Source organism: Lolium perenne, chromosome 1 (assembly GCF_019359855.2).
Source record: "Lolium perenne isolate Kyuss_39 chromosome 1, Kyuss_2.0, whole genome shotgun sequence".
NCBI lineage: Eukaryota > Viridiplantae > Streptophyta > Magnoliopsida > Poales > Poaceae > Lolium > Lolium perenne.
Genome location: NC_067244.2, coordinates 143,747,922 through 143,766,281, shown reverse-complemented (window position 1 = coordinate 143,766,281; position 18,360 = coordinate 143,747,922). Strand labels below are relative to the sequence as shown.

The 18,360-nt window shown below is 48.4% G+C and overlaps 1 protein-coding gene and 1 long non-coding RNA gene across 2 annotated transcripts; one reads left to right on the top strand and one right to left on the bottom strand.

Annotated features, from left to right (window-relative positions):
- Nucleotides 1-7,210: 7,210 nt before the first annotated feature.
- Nucleotides 7,211-12,562, bottom strand: LOC127306679 (mitochondrial inner membrane protein OXA1-like). The gene is made up of 9 exons (XM_051337369.2): nt 12,035-12,562; nt 11,840-11,930; nt 11,034-11,075; nt 10,828-10,886; nt 10,466-10,541; nt 10,219-10,350; nt 9,747-9,854; nt 8,170-8,224; nt 7,211-8,056 (listed from the first exon to the last, which is right to left on the bottom strand). Exons 1-9 carry the CDS (start codon nt 12,460-12,462, stop codon nt 7,806-7,808), a joined length of 1,242 nt encoding a protein of 413 aa, XP_051193329.1. The 5' UTR covers nt 12,463-12,562; the 3' UTR covers nt 7,211-7,805.
- Nucleotides 12,563-15,479: 2,917 nt separating this feature from the next.
- LOC127306674 (uncharacterized) lies at nt 15,480-18,077 on the top strand. Its single transcript, XR_007854799.2, has 2 exons — nt 15,480-15,944; nt 16,648-18,077. It is a non-coding gene; the product is annotated as an uncharacterized lncRNA (long non-coding RNA).
- The last annotated feature ends 283 nt before the right edge of the window (nt 18,078-18,360 follow it).

Below are 18,360 nucleotides of genomic sequence, written 5' to 3'. Positions count from 1 at the left end.
CTGAAGTCAGAATATGGTCCTCCCCGTACTATCCTCGCTCTGGTGGTGCATCTAGCGTCGTCGGAGGGCGTGTGGAGTTGTGTGTCCGGCCGATCTCCCATGTCCGGTCGTCTTTCGTGTTCGATTGTGTGGTTTCAGGTCAGTCTCTTCCGATCTACGTCATCATCGGCGATGGTTGCTGCTCTGGTGCGTTGGTCCTTTGGGACCTTAGCACGACGACTTCCCGTATGTCTACTACAACAAGCTCTACTACGACAAGCTTTACCTGACTCCGGTGATGAAGGGGCGAGGATGACGGCGCGCCTTCGGCTCGTGCTAGTGTCTGTAGTCGTCGCTAGGTGGTCCAATGAACTTTTTATAATTTTTGTTACTTTTAAGCATCTTTGTACTACTGTTGATGATTATTAATAGATCGGTAGAATTTTCGCAAAAAAAAAAAATCTTACACCCCAAATTCGAAGCGTAGATCAGTTCATGACGTGGAGCCAGTCTGAGCAGGTTTAAGTTGAAGACTTGGTGTGGGTGCTCATGTGTTACCTGGATTTATTCAAGCATTTAATCGGTCATATTTTTCGGTGTTAGGTCAGCGCTAGTCGACACTCGTCTGCATCTACAATGTGTTTCTCAAAGAAATATCTAGACATTTGAATATTAACTCACATGTTTTTATACTCTTTAGTTCTTTGACAATTTCAGGGAGTGAACAAAAAAGCGAAGTGGATTGGGGGTTTCTCCACCTTAAAGCCTTGTCCGGTTACCTCGGATTGAAGGGGATTAAGTGGTATAAAATCTCTTGCAAGTAAAAATTCCCTCCAATACTCTCAATGACCCTATCAAATTTATCCTAGTTTAAACCATCCATTTAAATAAATTATCATTTTTTGTGAAATTTGGGCCAAAATTTGATGAAACTCAGACGCCACATCATCACTGTAGGCTATGGCCGTCAGATTTACTTTGTGTAAGGACACGTAAAGTGAGTAGTTTCTGCAACAGACATCAATAATGAGTGATTTCTGCAATTTTCTCGTTGGATTTGCTAATGCGGGCTGACCCTAAGTTAGGCGAAGGAGGGTGAATTTCACCTTTCGATCAGCTGGGTGAACCTAAGGGCATCTTCAGCGGCGCGACGCAAACGGACGCTGAGCGACCGTTTGCGTCCACGAGGACCGGAAATGCGTCTGGCACCCTCTCCAGCGGCATGACGCAAAGTGACCGGGTCGTCCGCGGAGACGCAAACCTGCCGCAAATATGCGCCAGGTTTGCATCTCTGCGGACGTTCGGCGGACGCGGAAACTGTCCGCTCGCTTCCCCACCGGGCCCACCTGGCAGCGAGTCTGCATCGAGGGCATCGCTTCACGCGGTCAGCGCTTCCGCGTCTGCGTCGCAGCCTTCGCCATCAATGACGCGGCTGCCTGTTCTGCACGCGCACTGGCGGGCAGCGGCTGGGCTTCTGCGCCGCCTTCAATGGCATCGTATCCCGCGCGCGGCCGCCCTTAAAAGACCACCGGCCGCGTTCCTCCTTCCCCCCACACCTCCACTCGCACCACCACCGCCGCAGCGCCATGGGGAAGAAGAACGACTGCGAGGCCTCCGACAGCGCAGCAAGAGGGTGCCGCTCCCCGTCACGCTGGGGAGGCTCATGCACGGCAAATGGTTGCCGTGCGAGGCCTGGTCCGGCGTCCAACTGCCTGGCGGCTGGCGGCTCAGCTGCCGCCGGGTGTCCATTCCTCCCGTCCCTGCGCGCGAGTCTGATCGGACCGCGGAGATCCGGCGAAGGAGGCGGTACCGTCGGACCTCCGCGCCGATCCGGCGTACGCCGTCGACTCCGACACCTGGCGTACGTATCTGACAACCGAGACGGATAAGAGAAGAAGGGCGGGCTTCATGGGCGACAGGGATTTCCCCTTCGGGGACGCACCGCCGACTCGTCCACGAAGACAGGAGGCGCCGAGGCGTCGTTAGTAGGCGGCGACGCGCGCGCAGCACAACGACGCCGCCTACGACGACGACGACTACATCGAGGCGCTCGCGTACCAGAACGAGGAGGTGAAGGACGACAGCGACGACTACGTCGCGGCCGTCTTCCACGAATGGCAGCAGGCCGTGGCGGAGGGCCGCGTTTTTGAGTTCCCGGAGAACATGACGGACGACGAGATGGCGAAGCTCGGCGTCCTCGTCTCCGAGAACGACGCGCCTATGCAGCCGCCGATGCCCCGCTACGCCACCGGCGTCATGCCGCCGGTCCTGTCGGAGGATGAAGCCCTTCGACTGGCACTACAGGACTCGGCGACGCCACAACCGCAGCCCTGGGCGCCTCCTCCACCGCCGCCACAACCGCAGCCCTGGGCGCCTCCTCCACCGCCGCCACAGCCGCAGCCCTGGGCGCCTCCTCCACCACCGCCACAACCATATCCCTGGGCGCCTCCACCACCGCCACAGCCGCAGCCTCCTCCACCTCCAGGACCGGCGGTGCGCCCGGCGTACGCTCCCCCGGATGGCTACTGGACGTGGGTGATACCGAAGCTCATCATGCTCGACAGTGACGAGGAGCAGCAGTAGGCGTTAGGTTTTTTTTTCATGTTTTAACTATGTAAATTATGTTTCATGTATTAAAAAAAAGTTTCGGCCAAAAAAAATGCGTCGTGCTGCTGGAGCCACCCCCGACGCAAACGGACGCGCGGTCGATTTCGACCATTTCGGCCGACGCAAACGGACGCGCGCGAACGCTAAAATGCGTCGCGCCGCAAGAGATGCCCTAAGTGCAGTAGGCGATGTCTCTCGAAAAACAGGGATTTAAGAGCATCTCCAGCCGCGTCCCCAAAGCGTCCCCCAAACCGCGCCGGATCGAGCGTTTGGGGGACGTGTTTTGTTCGTGCCGCGTTTGGAGGACGTCGCTCCCCAGCCGCGTCTCCCAAACGCCCCCCCCCCCCCAAACATTTAAAATACTTTTTTTGGCATTTTTATTTCAATTTCCACAAACTAATACATAATTGGGTACGTGGTTTCCACAAACTAATACATAGTTGGAACCGTGGTGGACACAAATATAAAATATTACAAATAAACTAAACCTAACTAGGCCGTGCATCGAAGGTTTCCTTTGGTCGCTGCTAAGAAAGAACACTCAAGGGCACACCCAGTCACCCAAACTGGAAAATCCAGCGGGAGGATGGTGCCCTTTGGTTCTACCGATGAGGCGAACAGGCAGAAACCTCCGTGCACGTATTCGCTGCGAAGAAACAACACTCAGTCGTCCTCCTCGTCGGTGCTGTCGCCGTGGTAGTCCCGGCGGCAGCGCGTCTCGTCGAAGACCTTGACGCTCAAGTCCCTGTCGCCGAAGTAGGAGAACAGGAGGATGAAGTCGGCTTCAAGGCTGTGGTGACGCGCGAACTTCTCCCAGCCGATGTTGAGGTACATCTTGCCGCGCGCGTCGTAGATCGCGTCGACGATCCACCGGTAGAAGCCGCACGAAGCCTCCCGCAGATGCATCGTGCGCGGGCGGTCGTCGCCGGCGACGTACTCGGCGAAGGAGTCCGGCAGCCTCTGGGTGCCGCGCGGGTCGCCCTTGAGGACGAGGACGAACTCGAACAGCACGTCCGGCTCCACGTCCATCCCCGACGATGAAGACGGCGGCGTGGGAGGCGACGGCGAGCGTTCAGCTCTGCCACGGCCACGACCACGACCACGGCCGCGAGGACGGCCTCCGCCTCTACCAGACATAGCGTCGAGTCTTGTTGAGATGGTGGCGGCTAGGGTTTGGGGGAGAGGCGCTAGGGTTTGTGTGTGAGAGGAACGATGAGAGGCGGCCCTTTTATAGGCCGGAGGGAGGCGGAGGAGCGGTGGCGCTCATTAACGCCGGCACGCAGAGCTAGGCGCGACGGGACGCATCGCTGCGCCTCTGCGGGAACTGCACCGTCGCTGCAAAGCCAATTAACTTCCGTCGCGAGGTAGGCGACGGTTAGGTTAAAATTTATTGTGCCGCTGACAGGTCGGCCCCGCCACTCCCCGCCTCGCTTTTCGGTGTGTCCGGCGTCTCCGGAGCGTCCCCTGTGGGACGGGAACGGGCTCGGGGCGCCGGACACCGTATCGGGCCGCGCCGGACAAAAATGGGCTTTGGGGGACGCGGCTGGAACGGTTTTTTTGTCCGGCGCGCCCCAAATTGCTTTGGGGGACGCGGCTGGAGATGCTCTAAGAGCATCCCCACTCGTTGGCGCCCCCCACGCCCAAATCCGGCTAAATTTTCGTCCGGATTGGAGGAAGATTTGGCGTGGGGAGGAGTAGTTTCCCAGCCGCGTGCCCAGGCGAAGACGACGATGCAAATTTGAAAAACGGAAACTTGACAAACTACGGCTAAAAACGGGCGAATTTAGACTAAATTTAATGATATTTACTATATAACGGGCGAAGTTCATACATAGAGGCCGAATTCGACTATATTTCGAATTCGGCTAGGGGAATTCAACTGCTAATTTTAAAACACGGCGCTCTACATGCCGAAATGGCGGTAGAACACCGTGTAGTCGCCGCCGTCGTCGTCGGAGCCGTCGTCGTCGACCTGCGGCGGCGCGGCCTGGCTGCTCCCCACCGAGGCGGGGATGGCTTGTACCATTCGTCGTCCGAGGCTTCGAGGTCGACGAATGGGGCGGCGACGCCGGATGGAGGTGTCGCAGGCCGGCGGTAGCGAGCGATGTCGGCGGCGGCGGTTGGAGCGGCGGCGCGGGCGGTGAGTTGATGCGCGGCGGCCAGGTCCATCGGCCTCGCCCTGTTGCTCCGCCTCTGGCGCTCCCGGTCGCGCCTCGACCACTCCGGGGAGGCGTCCTCGGGGAGGCGTTGTCGGCGGGCACCAGGTCCTTGAGCGATCTGGCGATCGCCTCCGCAACGGCGGCCTCCTCCGCGCGCTTCGCCTCCTCCTCGGCGAGCCTGTTTGCGGCGGCGTTGGTAGCGGCAGCGCCGTCCTCCTTCTTCGCCGACTTCCTCTTCCGCCCACGCTGCGGGGAGGAGGGTTGGTCGCGGATGACGAGGGCGCCGCTGCGCCCTCTGGTCGGCGGTGGAGACGCCGGCTCCTTCTTGACGCGCGCCGGCGCCGGCGTCGACGGAGACGTCGCCTCCCTTTTCACCGGCGCCAAGGACGGCCGCGGCGCCGATCCGGAAGACGACGAGCTGGCAGCCATGCGCCGTGGCTGCCAGACGTTTCCCCGGCGGCGGCTCGCCGATGCCCTCGATGCAGGGGGCATCGTCAGCACCGGGAAGTTTCCGCCCTCGATGTGCTCGAGGACGTTCTCCAGCGTCCGGCCCGGCGCGCTCCACCAACGTCGGCGTCCCGCGGCGTTGTTGCGCGGAGGCGGAGGCGGCGGGCCGTCGTAGGCCGCCAGCTCCCGCTCCCACCGCCGGAGGAAGTAGGAGTTCCACCGCGTGTAGTTGTCGGGGTGGTGGCGCGGGTCGGCGCGCTCCTCGTCCGTCATTGTTAGCCGCGCCTCCTCGATGGTGGCGTCGAGGGCGTCGCCCCGAGGCGGCGGCGGGATTGGTACGCCGCCACGACTTAGCCGCCACCCGCCGCCGGGAGGCCTCGTGTCCGGCGGGCAGGGGTACCCCGCCTGGTGGAGGAGGTGGCCCTCCCACTGGTGGAGCGACCGGCGGGGGAAGCCATTGGCGGCTGCGCCGTCGTCGTCGGAGAACGTCATCGTTGGAGGTGGAGGAAGAGTGGAGCAGGGGAGGGAGAATGGAGGAAGAGTGGAGCAGGGGCGTCGCGGCGAGCGGAGTGGCTTTAAATAGGCGCGGCGGGCGACGGCGATTAATGCCGCGTGGAAGACGATGCGTGCGCGGAAGCCGACGCGACGGCATTAACTCGCCGCGTGGAAGCTACGCGGCCGGCGAATGCTGACCGGCGGCAGGCTTTTACAGCGCGCGGAAGACGATGCGATGAGGGCGACGATCAGTGTCTCTCGTCGACAAGTTGGGGCCACCAGACGCGCGGGAAGTTGCATCGCCGTTTCGCGCGTTTTTGTTTCGTCCGGAGTCCCCGAGAGCTCCGGGGGGCCGGGGATGGCCTGAGATTGCCGGATGAATTTAGGCCCAAATCCGGACGAAATCGAGGAACCGGGGACGCGACTGGGCCGAATTTCGCCGTCCGGATGGAAAAAACATCGTTCGGGGGCCTCGTCGGGGAGACGAGTGGAGATGCTCTATCAACACTGGTAATGCAGCAGGGGTCAGTAGAGTTGCGTCGTTTGATTGACCCGTGGAAGGACCGGACCGGACCGGTAGTTGTACGTGTTACCGGTCTTAGACGACTTGTGGCAGGTAGGTTGGTGAGGTGTTGAAGAATATGAATTGGTTATGCACTTTTGTACTGGTGTAGATGCACGGAAGCTCTTGGCTGGTTCATCCGTTTGACCATTCTTCTGTTTCACGGTTTCTTTTTCTACACTACCAGGGTTCATTTCTTTTGAGACAAAATAGACTGGCAGCCCTCTAGTTCTAGGTGGTGGCTGGCAGGAAAGAATGCTTCAAATACAAGATTGGGAATGTGCAAATGCAGCTAACCGGGATAGCTCTATCAGATTCTGGCGAGTAGTGAGACTGTCCTTTCATCTAGCTATGCACGCATGTTTGATCCTGCATGTCGTTATTTGATAATAATAACCTAAAATGTACACCATAAACTTCAAGCTATTTAAATAGAAATATTATACCCGTTGAAGATAGAGAAGAACTATCGTGTGAACAGCACAAGAAGAATATTCACAGCATAGCTGGTGAAGTAGTCCGTTGCTTCTGTAACTAACCCATCGGACACAAAAATGAGCTGATGTATGTGCCTGGCGTTTCACGCTGATCAGGTTTGTAAATTATAAAGTGTCCATATCACATCTCAAAGCAGATGAGCGACCTAATGAACAGGATACCAAATAACAGGTGAACCGTGTACTCTGTCAGGTTGCCAAGACACATACCAAATAACAGGTAAAGTGTTCCTCTCCCATTTGTATTGCTATTAGTACACAAACTTAAACATGGTTAACGCAAAACTGAGATAAAGCATCCGGAAGCACAATGAAAAAAAGAAAACATCATTACCAACAACTGAAAGTACATGAGTTATCGCTTAGCTAGGTCTGAAAACATCAGGAAGGCACACAAATATAATCACTGGTACACAAAATTTGCCTAGTTGTTTTAGTGGCCGCATGACAAACCACAAGGTAGATGGAACAGATACTTATTCCACGAACTTATTATTATTTTCCAGGCAAAGTGCACAGCCAGTGTACAGAATACCGTGAGTTGGACATCACATAAGCTCAAGTGCATAAACAGAAGATACAAACATAATCATATAAACATCTAGTACCATACTGACGTATTCCTGCATCTCCCATCTATAACTGGAAGCATTTGGATACAAGCAATCACCAACCACTTGAAGCCGCTTACTAGCAGCTGACACCACTAAACAAAGATACCTCTCAATGATTTGAACTATTGGTGCCATAGTTTTACCTGTTGTGTCACTGAGGCTCTCCAAAAGTCCATAGGAACCAGATATTGTCATCTCAATTTTAGGAAGATGAACACCAAAACCAATTATTGTAAGTTACTAAGGTTTATCAACTATTATGCTAACAAAATCGGTCTTATACACTAAAAAAGGCCACAGCAGCCACATGTGATGAAGAAACAGTGACAGCCTCCTTGCGCAAAATCGAATCATAGCACGATATCAGGATTCAGGGCAAATCAAATCTCAACCAACCGCAAGGTCAAAGTGCAAACTCTCATTTAAGCTCCTATGTGCCCATATTTTACCTGTGTTTCCGAGATTTTCCTCTAGATTTCACCTTCTTTTCAAGATTTTTGACCCGGTAGCCAAGAGCAGCAGCATCAGGTTTCTCCAAAGAAGATTGCTGGGCTGCTGTGATAGCTAAAGGTGACTTTGCTGAAGGTATTGCCTTGGATCCACCAAATAAATTGAAAGCTGACTTCAGTGCAGGTGCAGTCTGAGCTTCCAAAGCAGGAAGATTAAACAACTTCCTCACAGCAGGTCGGCGGATAACTGATAAAAATCAAGTATCACACGTCATGAACTATTAGACCATCAAACAGAGCCTAATGCCATAGATCAACCGTTCTTTCCTCAATTCTTAAAAAGGCTTGAACCATACTCACCAATACCATAAACAAGGGAGAACAAGTTTGACGTGATCCAGTAACAGAAAATTCCCTGGAACAAGACAAACGACTAGGAGATTAGGACAATGTTGTGAGTACTGTTGAAGTGGATATATCTAGCTCACTTGACTAGTCGGGACAATCCAGCCTATCTTTGTTCGCTAAGCATACTAATGGCATGTATTTTTGGTACATTTTAGTTCACATGCCAAAACAGTATTACAGTAGAACCCCCACCCAAGCTATAAGAAAATAATATATTGTGCTTGCTTGAAAAATTTCTAGTACTACCTCATAACCTGAGAACACATATCTGGTGAGTTGTCAACAATTCTGAAAAGAAAAAAAAACAACATGGTGACACAACATCTATCTACCATGCATGGTTTTTAAGGTGTCCTCCTTAGAATGCTTAGGCGATAGAGTGGCCCCCAGCACCTTAGGTCATTGCCCGCTTTAGGTCCGTTTAGGCGGTAGAGTGCCCAGAGTTTATCTAAATTGGACTGAATAAAGCCGATTAGTCTATCGACACTGAATTTGTCATTCTTGTTTCTTGAACTTGTTCTGAATTTGGACCGAGATCTGGTGCACTGGGTGCTCTCCACAAGGCCCGGTGCACCGGATACGTTCCCCTCATGACCTTTACTACTTGCAGATCTCTTAGCACAAACTAAACAGCAAAATAACAGTATTTGCTACCATTGAACAAAATTTGAACAGCCATTCCAGACAATCTGTCGTATAGCCATAAATTTTCTCAGCCACATGACATGAGCCAATATGTCTTACAGTCATTTTGATCATTTTCTCAGGCCATAAGATAATCTATCTTATACAGTTATATCATAATTAAAAAATTCAGCTACATGAGATAATATGTCTTGCATAGTCATCAATTTTCTAGGTATAAAATATTATGATTCCGAAACTACGAATGAGTTTATTTGTGCTACCTTCTGTTGTGAATTCGTCTGAGACACAAGAGACTAACTAGAGAGGGTGCTGATTGGTTTGTGTTAGATGCTTTCTAGTTATGTCTGGAATGTCTTGTAGTAGTAGTTTCTCGATCTGTTTGTGGAGTATCTCCATCGCTCTCTGAAGTGCTTTCGTTGTAAAACTCATAAGCACATTCACTTTGTTTGGTTGCATTATAAAATCTGGACCACAATGGTATTTGGTCTATAACATTCACAGTGAATTCCTAGCTGATAAAACTAAAGGCATGGCAATAGCTTAACAGAAAAGGCAACATATCCCTAATGCTTGTCAATTAAGAAGTAAAAGCTCATTCTTGATGCTTGTCAATTAAGAAGCAACAACAAATTAGTCAAACATTCCAATCTTTGGTTGCTAATAAGGGTGTCAATGCGGACGGGATGCGGGATGGAGTTTGTTCACACTCTTCATTATTTCTAGCTTGAATCTTGAGTCACTTTTGCCTAAATCATGTCATTGCCGGACTAAAGCGGGACGCCGCTTGACACCCTAGTTGCTACACATTCCCATTTATCCATGTACAGATATACCATCTACATACAGAAACTAAGAAAGAGTAGTCATATCTATTGTCATACCTTGGCAAAATTCATTGTGAAAGGGACTGTCATAACAGCCATTCCTCTAGAAAATGTCTTCATTTTACCTGCCATAGAATTTCCCTCCATTCCTTCCTGCAAGTTAAGCTGAAATACCACAATATATTTGCTAGATTAGACTGAAATACTGGCAAGTAAATCATCTAGCACAGTCAATGTTTCAAATTCACAACCCACAGTTCGAAATTCTGGATGTTCAGTAAGAAAAAAGGTACCATGAAAGCAGAGTAGTTAATTGGATGCAATCATAAGGAGTCTGTTTATGTTCATACGTTTTAAAAGTGAATGCACCATTTGACAAGGGTACATGTTTACGCAGGCAAAATGGTATAAAACAGATCCCTAAATCCTACAACACCAAAAATACAAGAAAGAAGCAATGGTATGCCAAGTTACATGCACAATGATAGACGTACACAGACACCACAATGACACTAGAGAAATTGCATACCTCTACTGTAGCCAAGAAGGACAGTCCTGTTAACACCGGAAGGATGTAATAAGGGTCCGGGGTTGTCAGATCAGTAAACCAAGATAATCCTCCTCCTTTCAATGAAGGAACTTTCTCAACCATGTTATTTATCTACAATCAGAAAGAAGCAAGGTAAGCAATACAATATATAGTTTTTTTTTCCTCCAAAAGATAGTACAGAGTATAACATAGAACAGTCGGAGGGATAGAAAGATGCATTACTCACAGCAAAGAAAAAGCTCATGAACATTGGCCCTTGGATTAGGAGTCCTTTTAGTGGACTAAATGGACTAACACCATGCCTAAAGGAAAATTGCAAAAAGAAGTTAAGAGGAACTGCGCCAACGAGAACTATCTCTAATACATCATGCACCACATAAGAGAAAATATCATCATGATGTGGTCAATGGTGACCGATATGTCTAAAAATTTAGAACACGTCCATTTAACACAGAAAGAATTCCAGATTACAAAATCCTAGTGAACATTATTTTTAGACTATGGACAGTATATATTAACCAGGAAATGCACAGCTGGTGCCATTGTCATTAAAATAGAGACAAGAATAATGTACTCCAGGTTACATACTTTTGGAAGAGTGCAGTCATTTTATATTTCCCCTCTAGCGCCGATTTCGGATCCGAGCTCTGTATGAAATGAACTTGAAAGGTTAAAGCATTAGCTATATGATGTATCTAACTAACAGAAGTTAAATAACTGTTCTCCATGCCCCATTCTCTCATCAGTTGGCAACTACATAATATATTCTATACAAGAGAAGGACATAATCTCACATCCATTGAATCCTTAATGGCTTCCATCTCTGGTTTTATTGCCTGAAAATGGTCAAGTTTGAAAGAAAGAAGTAATCAGATGGAAACTTTGCGTGAACCACAATAAAGTACTAAGGTCAAATAAATAGACTTCTGAAAGAAGGAAAGAGCAATGAACTAAACTGATACAGTGATAGCATGTGACTTCCTAAAGACGTCTTAAATACAATAACTGTTAAAACCATGGGCCAGGGCGTGCTTGAGACAGCGGCACCAAAAATGCCAATCCCAAGCCTGGAGCAGGCCAGCCCGAAGAAGCATGTAAAGAACATTTTTTTATTTACAAGAATTGATTTTGTTAATTATAGGGGTACAAATAGTGCTATTGTAATCATTTTCTAGGAAGCATTTGTGTTTATATCATTTCAAGCTTGCAGGCTGGGCCAGGCTGTGGATGAACAGGTCTAAGAAATAGCATCTACATAATGCATAGAAGGGCTTGCTGACTGGAATGCAGTATTTTGAAGTCCATAAAACGTTCGAAATTAAAAAGGAGAACTGATTAGCGGTGGTGCAAGGGGCAAGTGCCTGGACAGGATGGAGCAGCAGTGAGGTACAGTACATCACTAGCTGATTTGGGGAACAAGTAACCACTCTGATACAACACTCTGCTCATGCTTGTGTGGTAGTGTAGGGAATGCAGTGGTTACATATTCCCGAAATGACACTTACATGCTGCATAGATTTTGACCCACACGTACACTAGCACATCAAGCAAACAAAAGGTCTAGAAAAATGCACGCTGAATCACACCAAGAGTACATTACATTTAGCTTCTGCGTGGACTTGAGCTGGTTCACCAGCACAGGGATGGTCGCGCTCCGGATCAGCACCGTCGTTATCGCAATACAAGCCCACCTGACCATCACATCCCGCATGAGAGACGAGCAGGAGCAAGCAAACCAAGCACACGATCCAAGGAAACAGATCCCGGACCGCAGAAGCTGCATCGCGAAGCTTACCAGTTCAGCCCGGTGAAGGTATGCACGTAATCAATGAGGTACTGCAGCGCGGCGACGGGGTAGAAGGAGTCGACGGCGGCGGCGGCCACCTCCCCCGGGAACGGCGCCGGCAGGCCCGGCACCGCCGCAGCCGCGGCGTCTGCGAGGACGCTCGCAGCAGCATCAACCTCTCCGGCTGGGGCGGCGGAGGAGAAGCTGCGGCGCGGTAGACCCGAGTGGTGGAGGGAGAAGGGGAGGAGGTGGTTTAGGGTTTGGGCAGCTCTGAAAGCGGGCGGGAGGAATGGCGGGAGCGGCAGCGGCTGCGGGGGGCTCGGGGGGTCGTCGTCGCTGGAGCGGGAGGAGAGCTGGTGGGGTATGGAGGGGTGGAGGCGGCGGCTGAGGTGGTGGGAGAAGCGGGAGGCGACGCTCCTCCTGGCGGCGAACGCCATGGGGTTCTTTGGGGAGGGTGGCGGCGCGCGGAGGGGATGGACGGCCGGGGGCGAGACGACGGCGGAGCAGTGGTGGGATGACCGAGGAGTCCGGCGTGGGCTTTCGGCCTGCCGGTGCTATTGGGCCTGGCCGAGTTATCAGAAGCCTCACTGCCTAGATTTTACACATAGTAAAAAGTAAAAACCAGTCATTCTCTCTCAAAAAAGAAAAGAGTAAAAGCCAGTCCCCGCAACAAAAAAAAAAAGTCCTCGATATTGGCTCTATTATTTCCAAAGTCTCCAATTTTTTATTGATACACAATTTTAATGCAAATAGTAGTGCAGTTTTCCGTCAATGCATGGTGATCACTTTAGCATCGATGCTACATCTCTATCTCTATCTCTACTATCTAAAAAGAAGGAACTGGTTCTGTTTCCTCTGATTGAAGTTTTCGTCCTACATATTTTTATCTGACTATTTTACCCTCCCACAACAATTTCCGAACAAGTGGGCCTGCCCCGAATAGAAAACCCTCACGAAGACCCCGCTCGTCTATGCCCCCTCGCATGCTCGCCCTCCCCACCACCGCCGCCGCTGCGACCACCTCGCACGTCCTCTCCGGCGCTGCATCTTCTCCCACTCCCCAGTCTCCTCGAGCTCGCTGTCGCCAATATCCCGTCCGCCGTCGTTGCCCCACCTACCCTGTCATCTTCCACCAATCCTGCCGACGACCAGCTGCCGCAAACCTCAACGACCCAGGCAGCAGCACCACCAGCAGTAGCACGCGGTGCGCGGCGGCGAGACACGAACAACACTAGCAGTGGCATCTCAGAGCGTCAATGTCACGCTATGGCCGCACGAGCAACGGAATCTCCCTGCAACGGGATCCTCTTCCCTTTGATCGGATCCAACAATTCTGACGGGATCCACCTCTCCTAAAGCCAGGTACTCAACCATAGCAAAAGTGATTCATTCTCTGCACTAAGATAAGATGTTAAGAACTCAATTGGACAGACTACCAGTTATTTGAGGAAAATCGTAAGAAGCTCTCTTGCTTGCTTCTTTTAAGTAGCACGTTTTACTTCTTTTAAACAACACATCCATACATACGGAGTTGGCAAGACTTTTCTGAAATCGTGAAATTGGAGCCGCTCCAGATTTTTTGTTTTGATTAGTGGAGTTGCTCCAGCTTTTGGTACAAATATGTGTAGTTGTTTTAGCTTTTGGTACAAATACGTGGAGTTGGTTCCGCAGAACACAAAAACATGGATTTGTTGTTTATTTATGTACCACTGTCACCGATAAGTGACCAAAATGTTACGCACGTTTTATCTTCCCCCCCCCCCCCCTCCCATCTCTCGGGCATGTTTCCGAATGCCCAGACTTTCCCCGATTTGACTTCACCGCAGCGTGATTCACGCCTGCCGCCATCGAATCGAGGCCGTCGGCAAACGAATGAACTTGCCTTCAGCCGGAGTCAAACTTGTCTGAATCATTCTTGCTGCCGCGTAAATCGAGTTGTAGCTTGTTGCCGCCGCCGCCAGAAACTTGTTGTGACCGCCTCAACCAACTTCGTCGTGGGTGAGGCGACGCGCGCGACGTAGTGGCGGCGATAGCAAGCTCCTGGCGGTGGTGGCAGCGAGCTACAACTCGATTTGCGCGGCGGCGAGAACGAATCGGACAAGTTTAACTTCAGCTGAAGGTACGTCGACTCGTTCGCCGGATTCCATGATTCAGTAGCGACAAATGTAAATCATGTTGCGATTAAGTCAAATCAGTAGCAGTCGGATGTAAATTACGGCGCTCCGTGTTTTTTTATGTTTGTGTACCAAAAGCTAGAGCAGCTTGCAGTTAACTTTTTAAATCCCTCTCCTCTCTTGAGCGCGTTTCAATATTTCTAATTACCTCAATATTTCTAATTACCCGGTGTTTGGGAACGTCACGGCAGTGCTGGGTGGTTCAGCGCCGCCACCATAGCCATCCTCACCGTCGTGGCCAGGCCAACTCCACCGCCAGGAAGTACTTCGCCACGGGCCAGATGAACTTTCAGCCAAAGATTTAAGCGCTCACGCGGTACGTCCCAGTGTGCTCTGCATTTTTATATTTCACGAATTCAACTTCACGTAATTATACCAAAAGCTGGAGCAGCTCCAACTTCTCGGAACCGTGGAGCTAAGGGGGGGGGGGGGGGGGGGGGGACATCGGAGCACACCCCTTCTGAAATGGAAACTGTATTGAATAATATGCAACAACTGTATTCTTTTTTTTTTTTTGACTGCTAACAACTGTATTCTTCAATTGAGCACGACCTATTATGTAACTTTATAGAACAATTGGAGTGTATGATTCTGGCATGTTGAATTTTTTGTTTGTTCCAGGTGCCTTACAGCACAAGTTGCAAAACTGCATTGTCAATATTTGAGGCCTGGCTGGAAATATATGGTCGGTTGTTGGCTTTGTTTCTGTTCTACCTCATAGCATGTTCTTGAAATTTTTGGTAACTGACTTTGTAATGGTGTCATTGACTGTTTCAGATTCAGCAGTCATAGTGTCATTACCATTGTCGGTGATGCTCACATGAGATCTCTTGGTGGACCAAAACTCCCTGGAACCCTCCTGAGCAACCTAGCATTATGTGTGAATGCCAATCTTTTGTATGTCAAGGTTAGTGCTTCTCTCTTTTCATCAAGCATATTTATATTATATAAGGCATGTGACAGTCTCCCCTGTTTGTTAAAAACTTGCTACCAGTCCAATACATAATTTGTAGAGTGCTTTCCCTTCTTTGGATAAAAAATGCTTCCTATCAATTATCGAATTTGTGCAAAATCATAGAGTGTTTATTATTTACACAGTTTCCTTTCCTTCAAAATAGGATTTCTAGGCAAGCCAAAACTGGTGTGCTTTTTCAGTCATAAGGATGCATCAAGCGAAGAAAAGGTTGTGATGGTATCCTGAGAAGCAACCAATAAAATGTGATTGCTGTACAACTTTGATATTAGCCTTTTTTGCGGATAAATTTGATATTAGCCATTGTTATGAATTGTTACACTTGCAGCCGGAGAACTGTGGTTCGCTCGAAATACACCAGCACGAGCCATGAACAGATCGCGATATTTCATTATGCTTGAAAATCAGACACCGCTCACCTGTATAAAATTCAATCATGTATAACAGTTCTACTAAGGATTTGAGGAAGCATGGTATATGCTAATTAAACACTTTCACGTGTTAGCTTGTGCAACCAGAAAATGCATTTCTACTTGACAGTCATGATAGTTTGTGCTGTTTCTCATGCCCATTTGATGCTAAGAGCTTTTTTACTTAAGTGTGTGCATGTGTATGAGTTGGCGTTGCTGAACTAACCCCATCCTGCTCGTGGACTTCTCTGATCTGAAGCGCAAGGAGATACCTCAGCAAGATAATTATGGATGTTCTCCTCATAGCCATGTGCATCATCATGCTCACCCAGCCACCGTGCCAAGGGAGGATTCCCAGTGGGGTAAACCTTTTACTATCTCTTTGGATGTGCATATTTGGAGATATCCATCTAATGTTGTCATGAACTTTGTGAGCTCACTGGAGGCTCTGAGGTACTAGAATTTGGCTTGTCATCCATTATCATCCGTAAACATTTCTATCCTAAGTATATTGTTAAGTTCATGTGTTAGTAGTCGGACCTTTCAGGCAATGCTTAATACACATTGTGAATTTTGTGTTAGGAAATCTACTTAAGTTCTACCATAGCTGATGGGTATTTACGGGCGATGGGTTGGTTTTTCATGTTAGGATGACTAAACACTTAATGAAATTGTTTGTGAAACCTTTTGCAAATTGTTGTCAAAATCATGATCCCTGGTACTTCTGCAAGTCTTTCAAGATGAAAAGACTGAATACTTACTGCAGTTGCTTAATCAAAGCAACTAATGGAATTTTCGGCAAGACTCTCCTGGAAAATCTGTGAGCGGAAACCCAATCAGGATTAGGAGCTCATCTAGCTCTGCATCCTGTAATACAGAACACCCATTTACCTATGAAATCACATATGAACTTTGCTAATACGCTGTCCATGACTTCTCGGGGAAAATAAATCTTTTTGTTCTTGTAGATGATTTTAGGCTTGAAAGACGTGCTAATCGGCATGAAAGCCAGAGGTGCGGTGTGGTTTTGAGCTCTTTCTCACGGTTTTCTTCATTTCTTTGCAGGCAAGATGAGAACTCTGAATCCTCCTGCAATAAGCTACATAAACATGAGCTTTCAGCAGTACTAGAGGAGGCAAGGCCTAGCTAGCTGTTGAACTGGTCTGAATTTTATCATGTCTCGTATACATTTATTCTTTGGAAGAAACCGATTGACCATTATGTTTGCTATCGCTGATGCTTTGTGGTTTTTCTTATGCTTGGCTTTTGTTTCGACCAGATTTTGTTCTTTGCTGGCACATGTTGTTGCATGCAAAGGAGACGCTCAGAGGTCCTATGATCATCACCCGTGATCCAATGCAAACATAAGATCTTTTTATATCTACAAAGAACCACAAATTTCAGTTTCTATTTTGTTTGGTTCAAATTCCTTTCTAAAAATGATTAATTTTGTCATTGCAAAAATTCGTTTAGCAAATCAAACGGAAAGGAGTAGATAAGGAGAATCACTGTGTAGTTTTAAATAGCATCTACATTCTGTTTATAGTTTTACAGATTCATCTCTGGCTCGATCATGCAATATGTAGTGTAGCTGTGTAGTATAGGGAGTATGAAGGGAAGACATACCATACGTTATATATTAATATGTTAAGACACGTTGAATTTGTTTCTTTCACTTGCAATGTGACAGGATTTACCGAGTAATACTTCCTGCATATACTCTCCCTTCTGGCATAAAGTGGAAGACTCATTATGTGGCTACATCTTACCTGGTTTTGTTTTTATGTTGAATCCGTCGATACATTATATGATCTTTTTTAGAAAAATAAGTTGTTGTGTTATATATGCTAGCAAAAGTGCCCGTTTGAAGTCAACAGCCTATATACTGACGTCTGAAGTAGTTACTGTTTGTTTACATACTATGTAATGTATATCGTTGCTAAATTATGAAATTCAAGTCTTCCAACTATACACGACTGAAATATTAAATATTTCTGCTTTGTCCTTTCCTAATATTCCAGGCACTTGGGGTAACTGGTAGGTTGGTCAAATCATGCCAAATCGATTTGTCTGCAGACCATTTAAGTTTATATTGTTGCTCAAACATTTATAGAGTCAGTGTCTCTTGGAGGAGTCATCTTTCTTGCATACGGTTGACACTATTATCATTAGTAAATATCATTAGTTGATTGTTTCCTTAAGCCAAGGAAATAACCATAGTTTCTGGTGTGAACTTGTGAAATGCAGAGAAGGAGTTCATCACAGAGCCGCCACCTGAGCTGCGCTTTAATGGATGAGGTCCGATGACTAGGAGCTAGCAGCAGGTCCTCAGCAAACATTACTCATATCCAGGAGCATAATCGATTAATGCATCAACTACATAGCTAGCCATCTTTGTAGAGCACAGGTTCCTTCATAGATAGCCAGCTTTGTACATTGCATTCTCTTTTGTGAATAAATACTTCTGTAGTCTTACTTGTTATATTATTAAATTTATGATTTTGTGTTGTTCAATTAACTGCTGGTTGTTCTCCAAAGGTGTAATGGTTTATCTGTCTGACTAGGAATTACACGTGAACATAGTGTAATGGTTTATCTGTCTGGCTTGGAATTTATGAACTTTGGGATCATCCATGTTCGAGTAGTGCTTAAAAGAAAGCGCAAAATTGTATGAAACCTTATGGAGGGTGAAATTTATTGACTTATACATATAATTATCGTGTTTTTTTCTCAGAAAAGATCGAGATTTTCATAGTAAGTTGTGAATTATATAAGTGC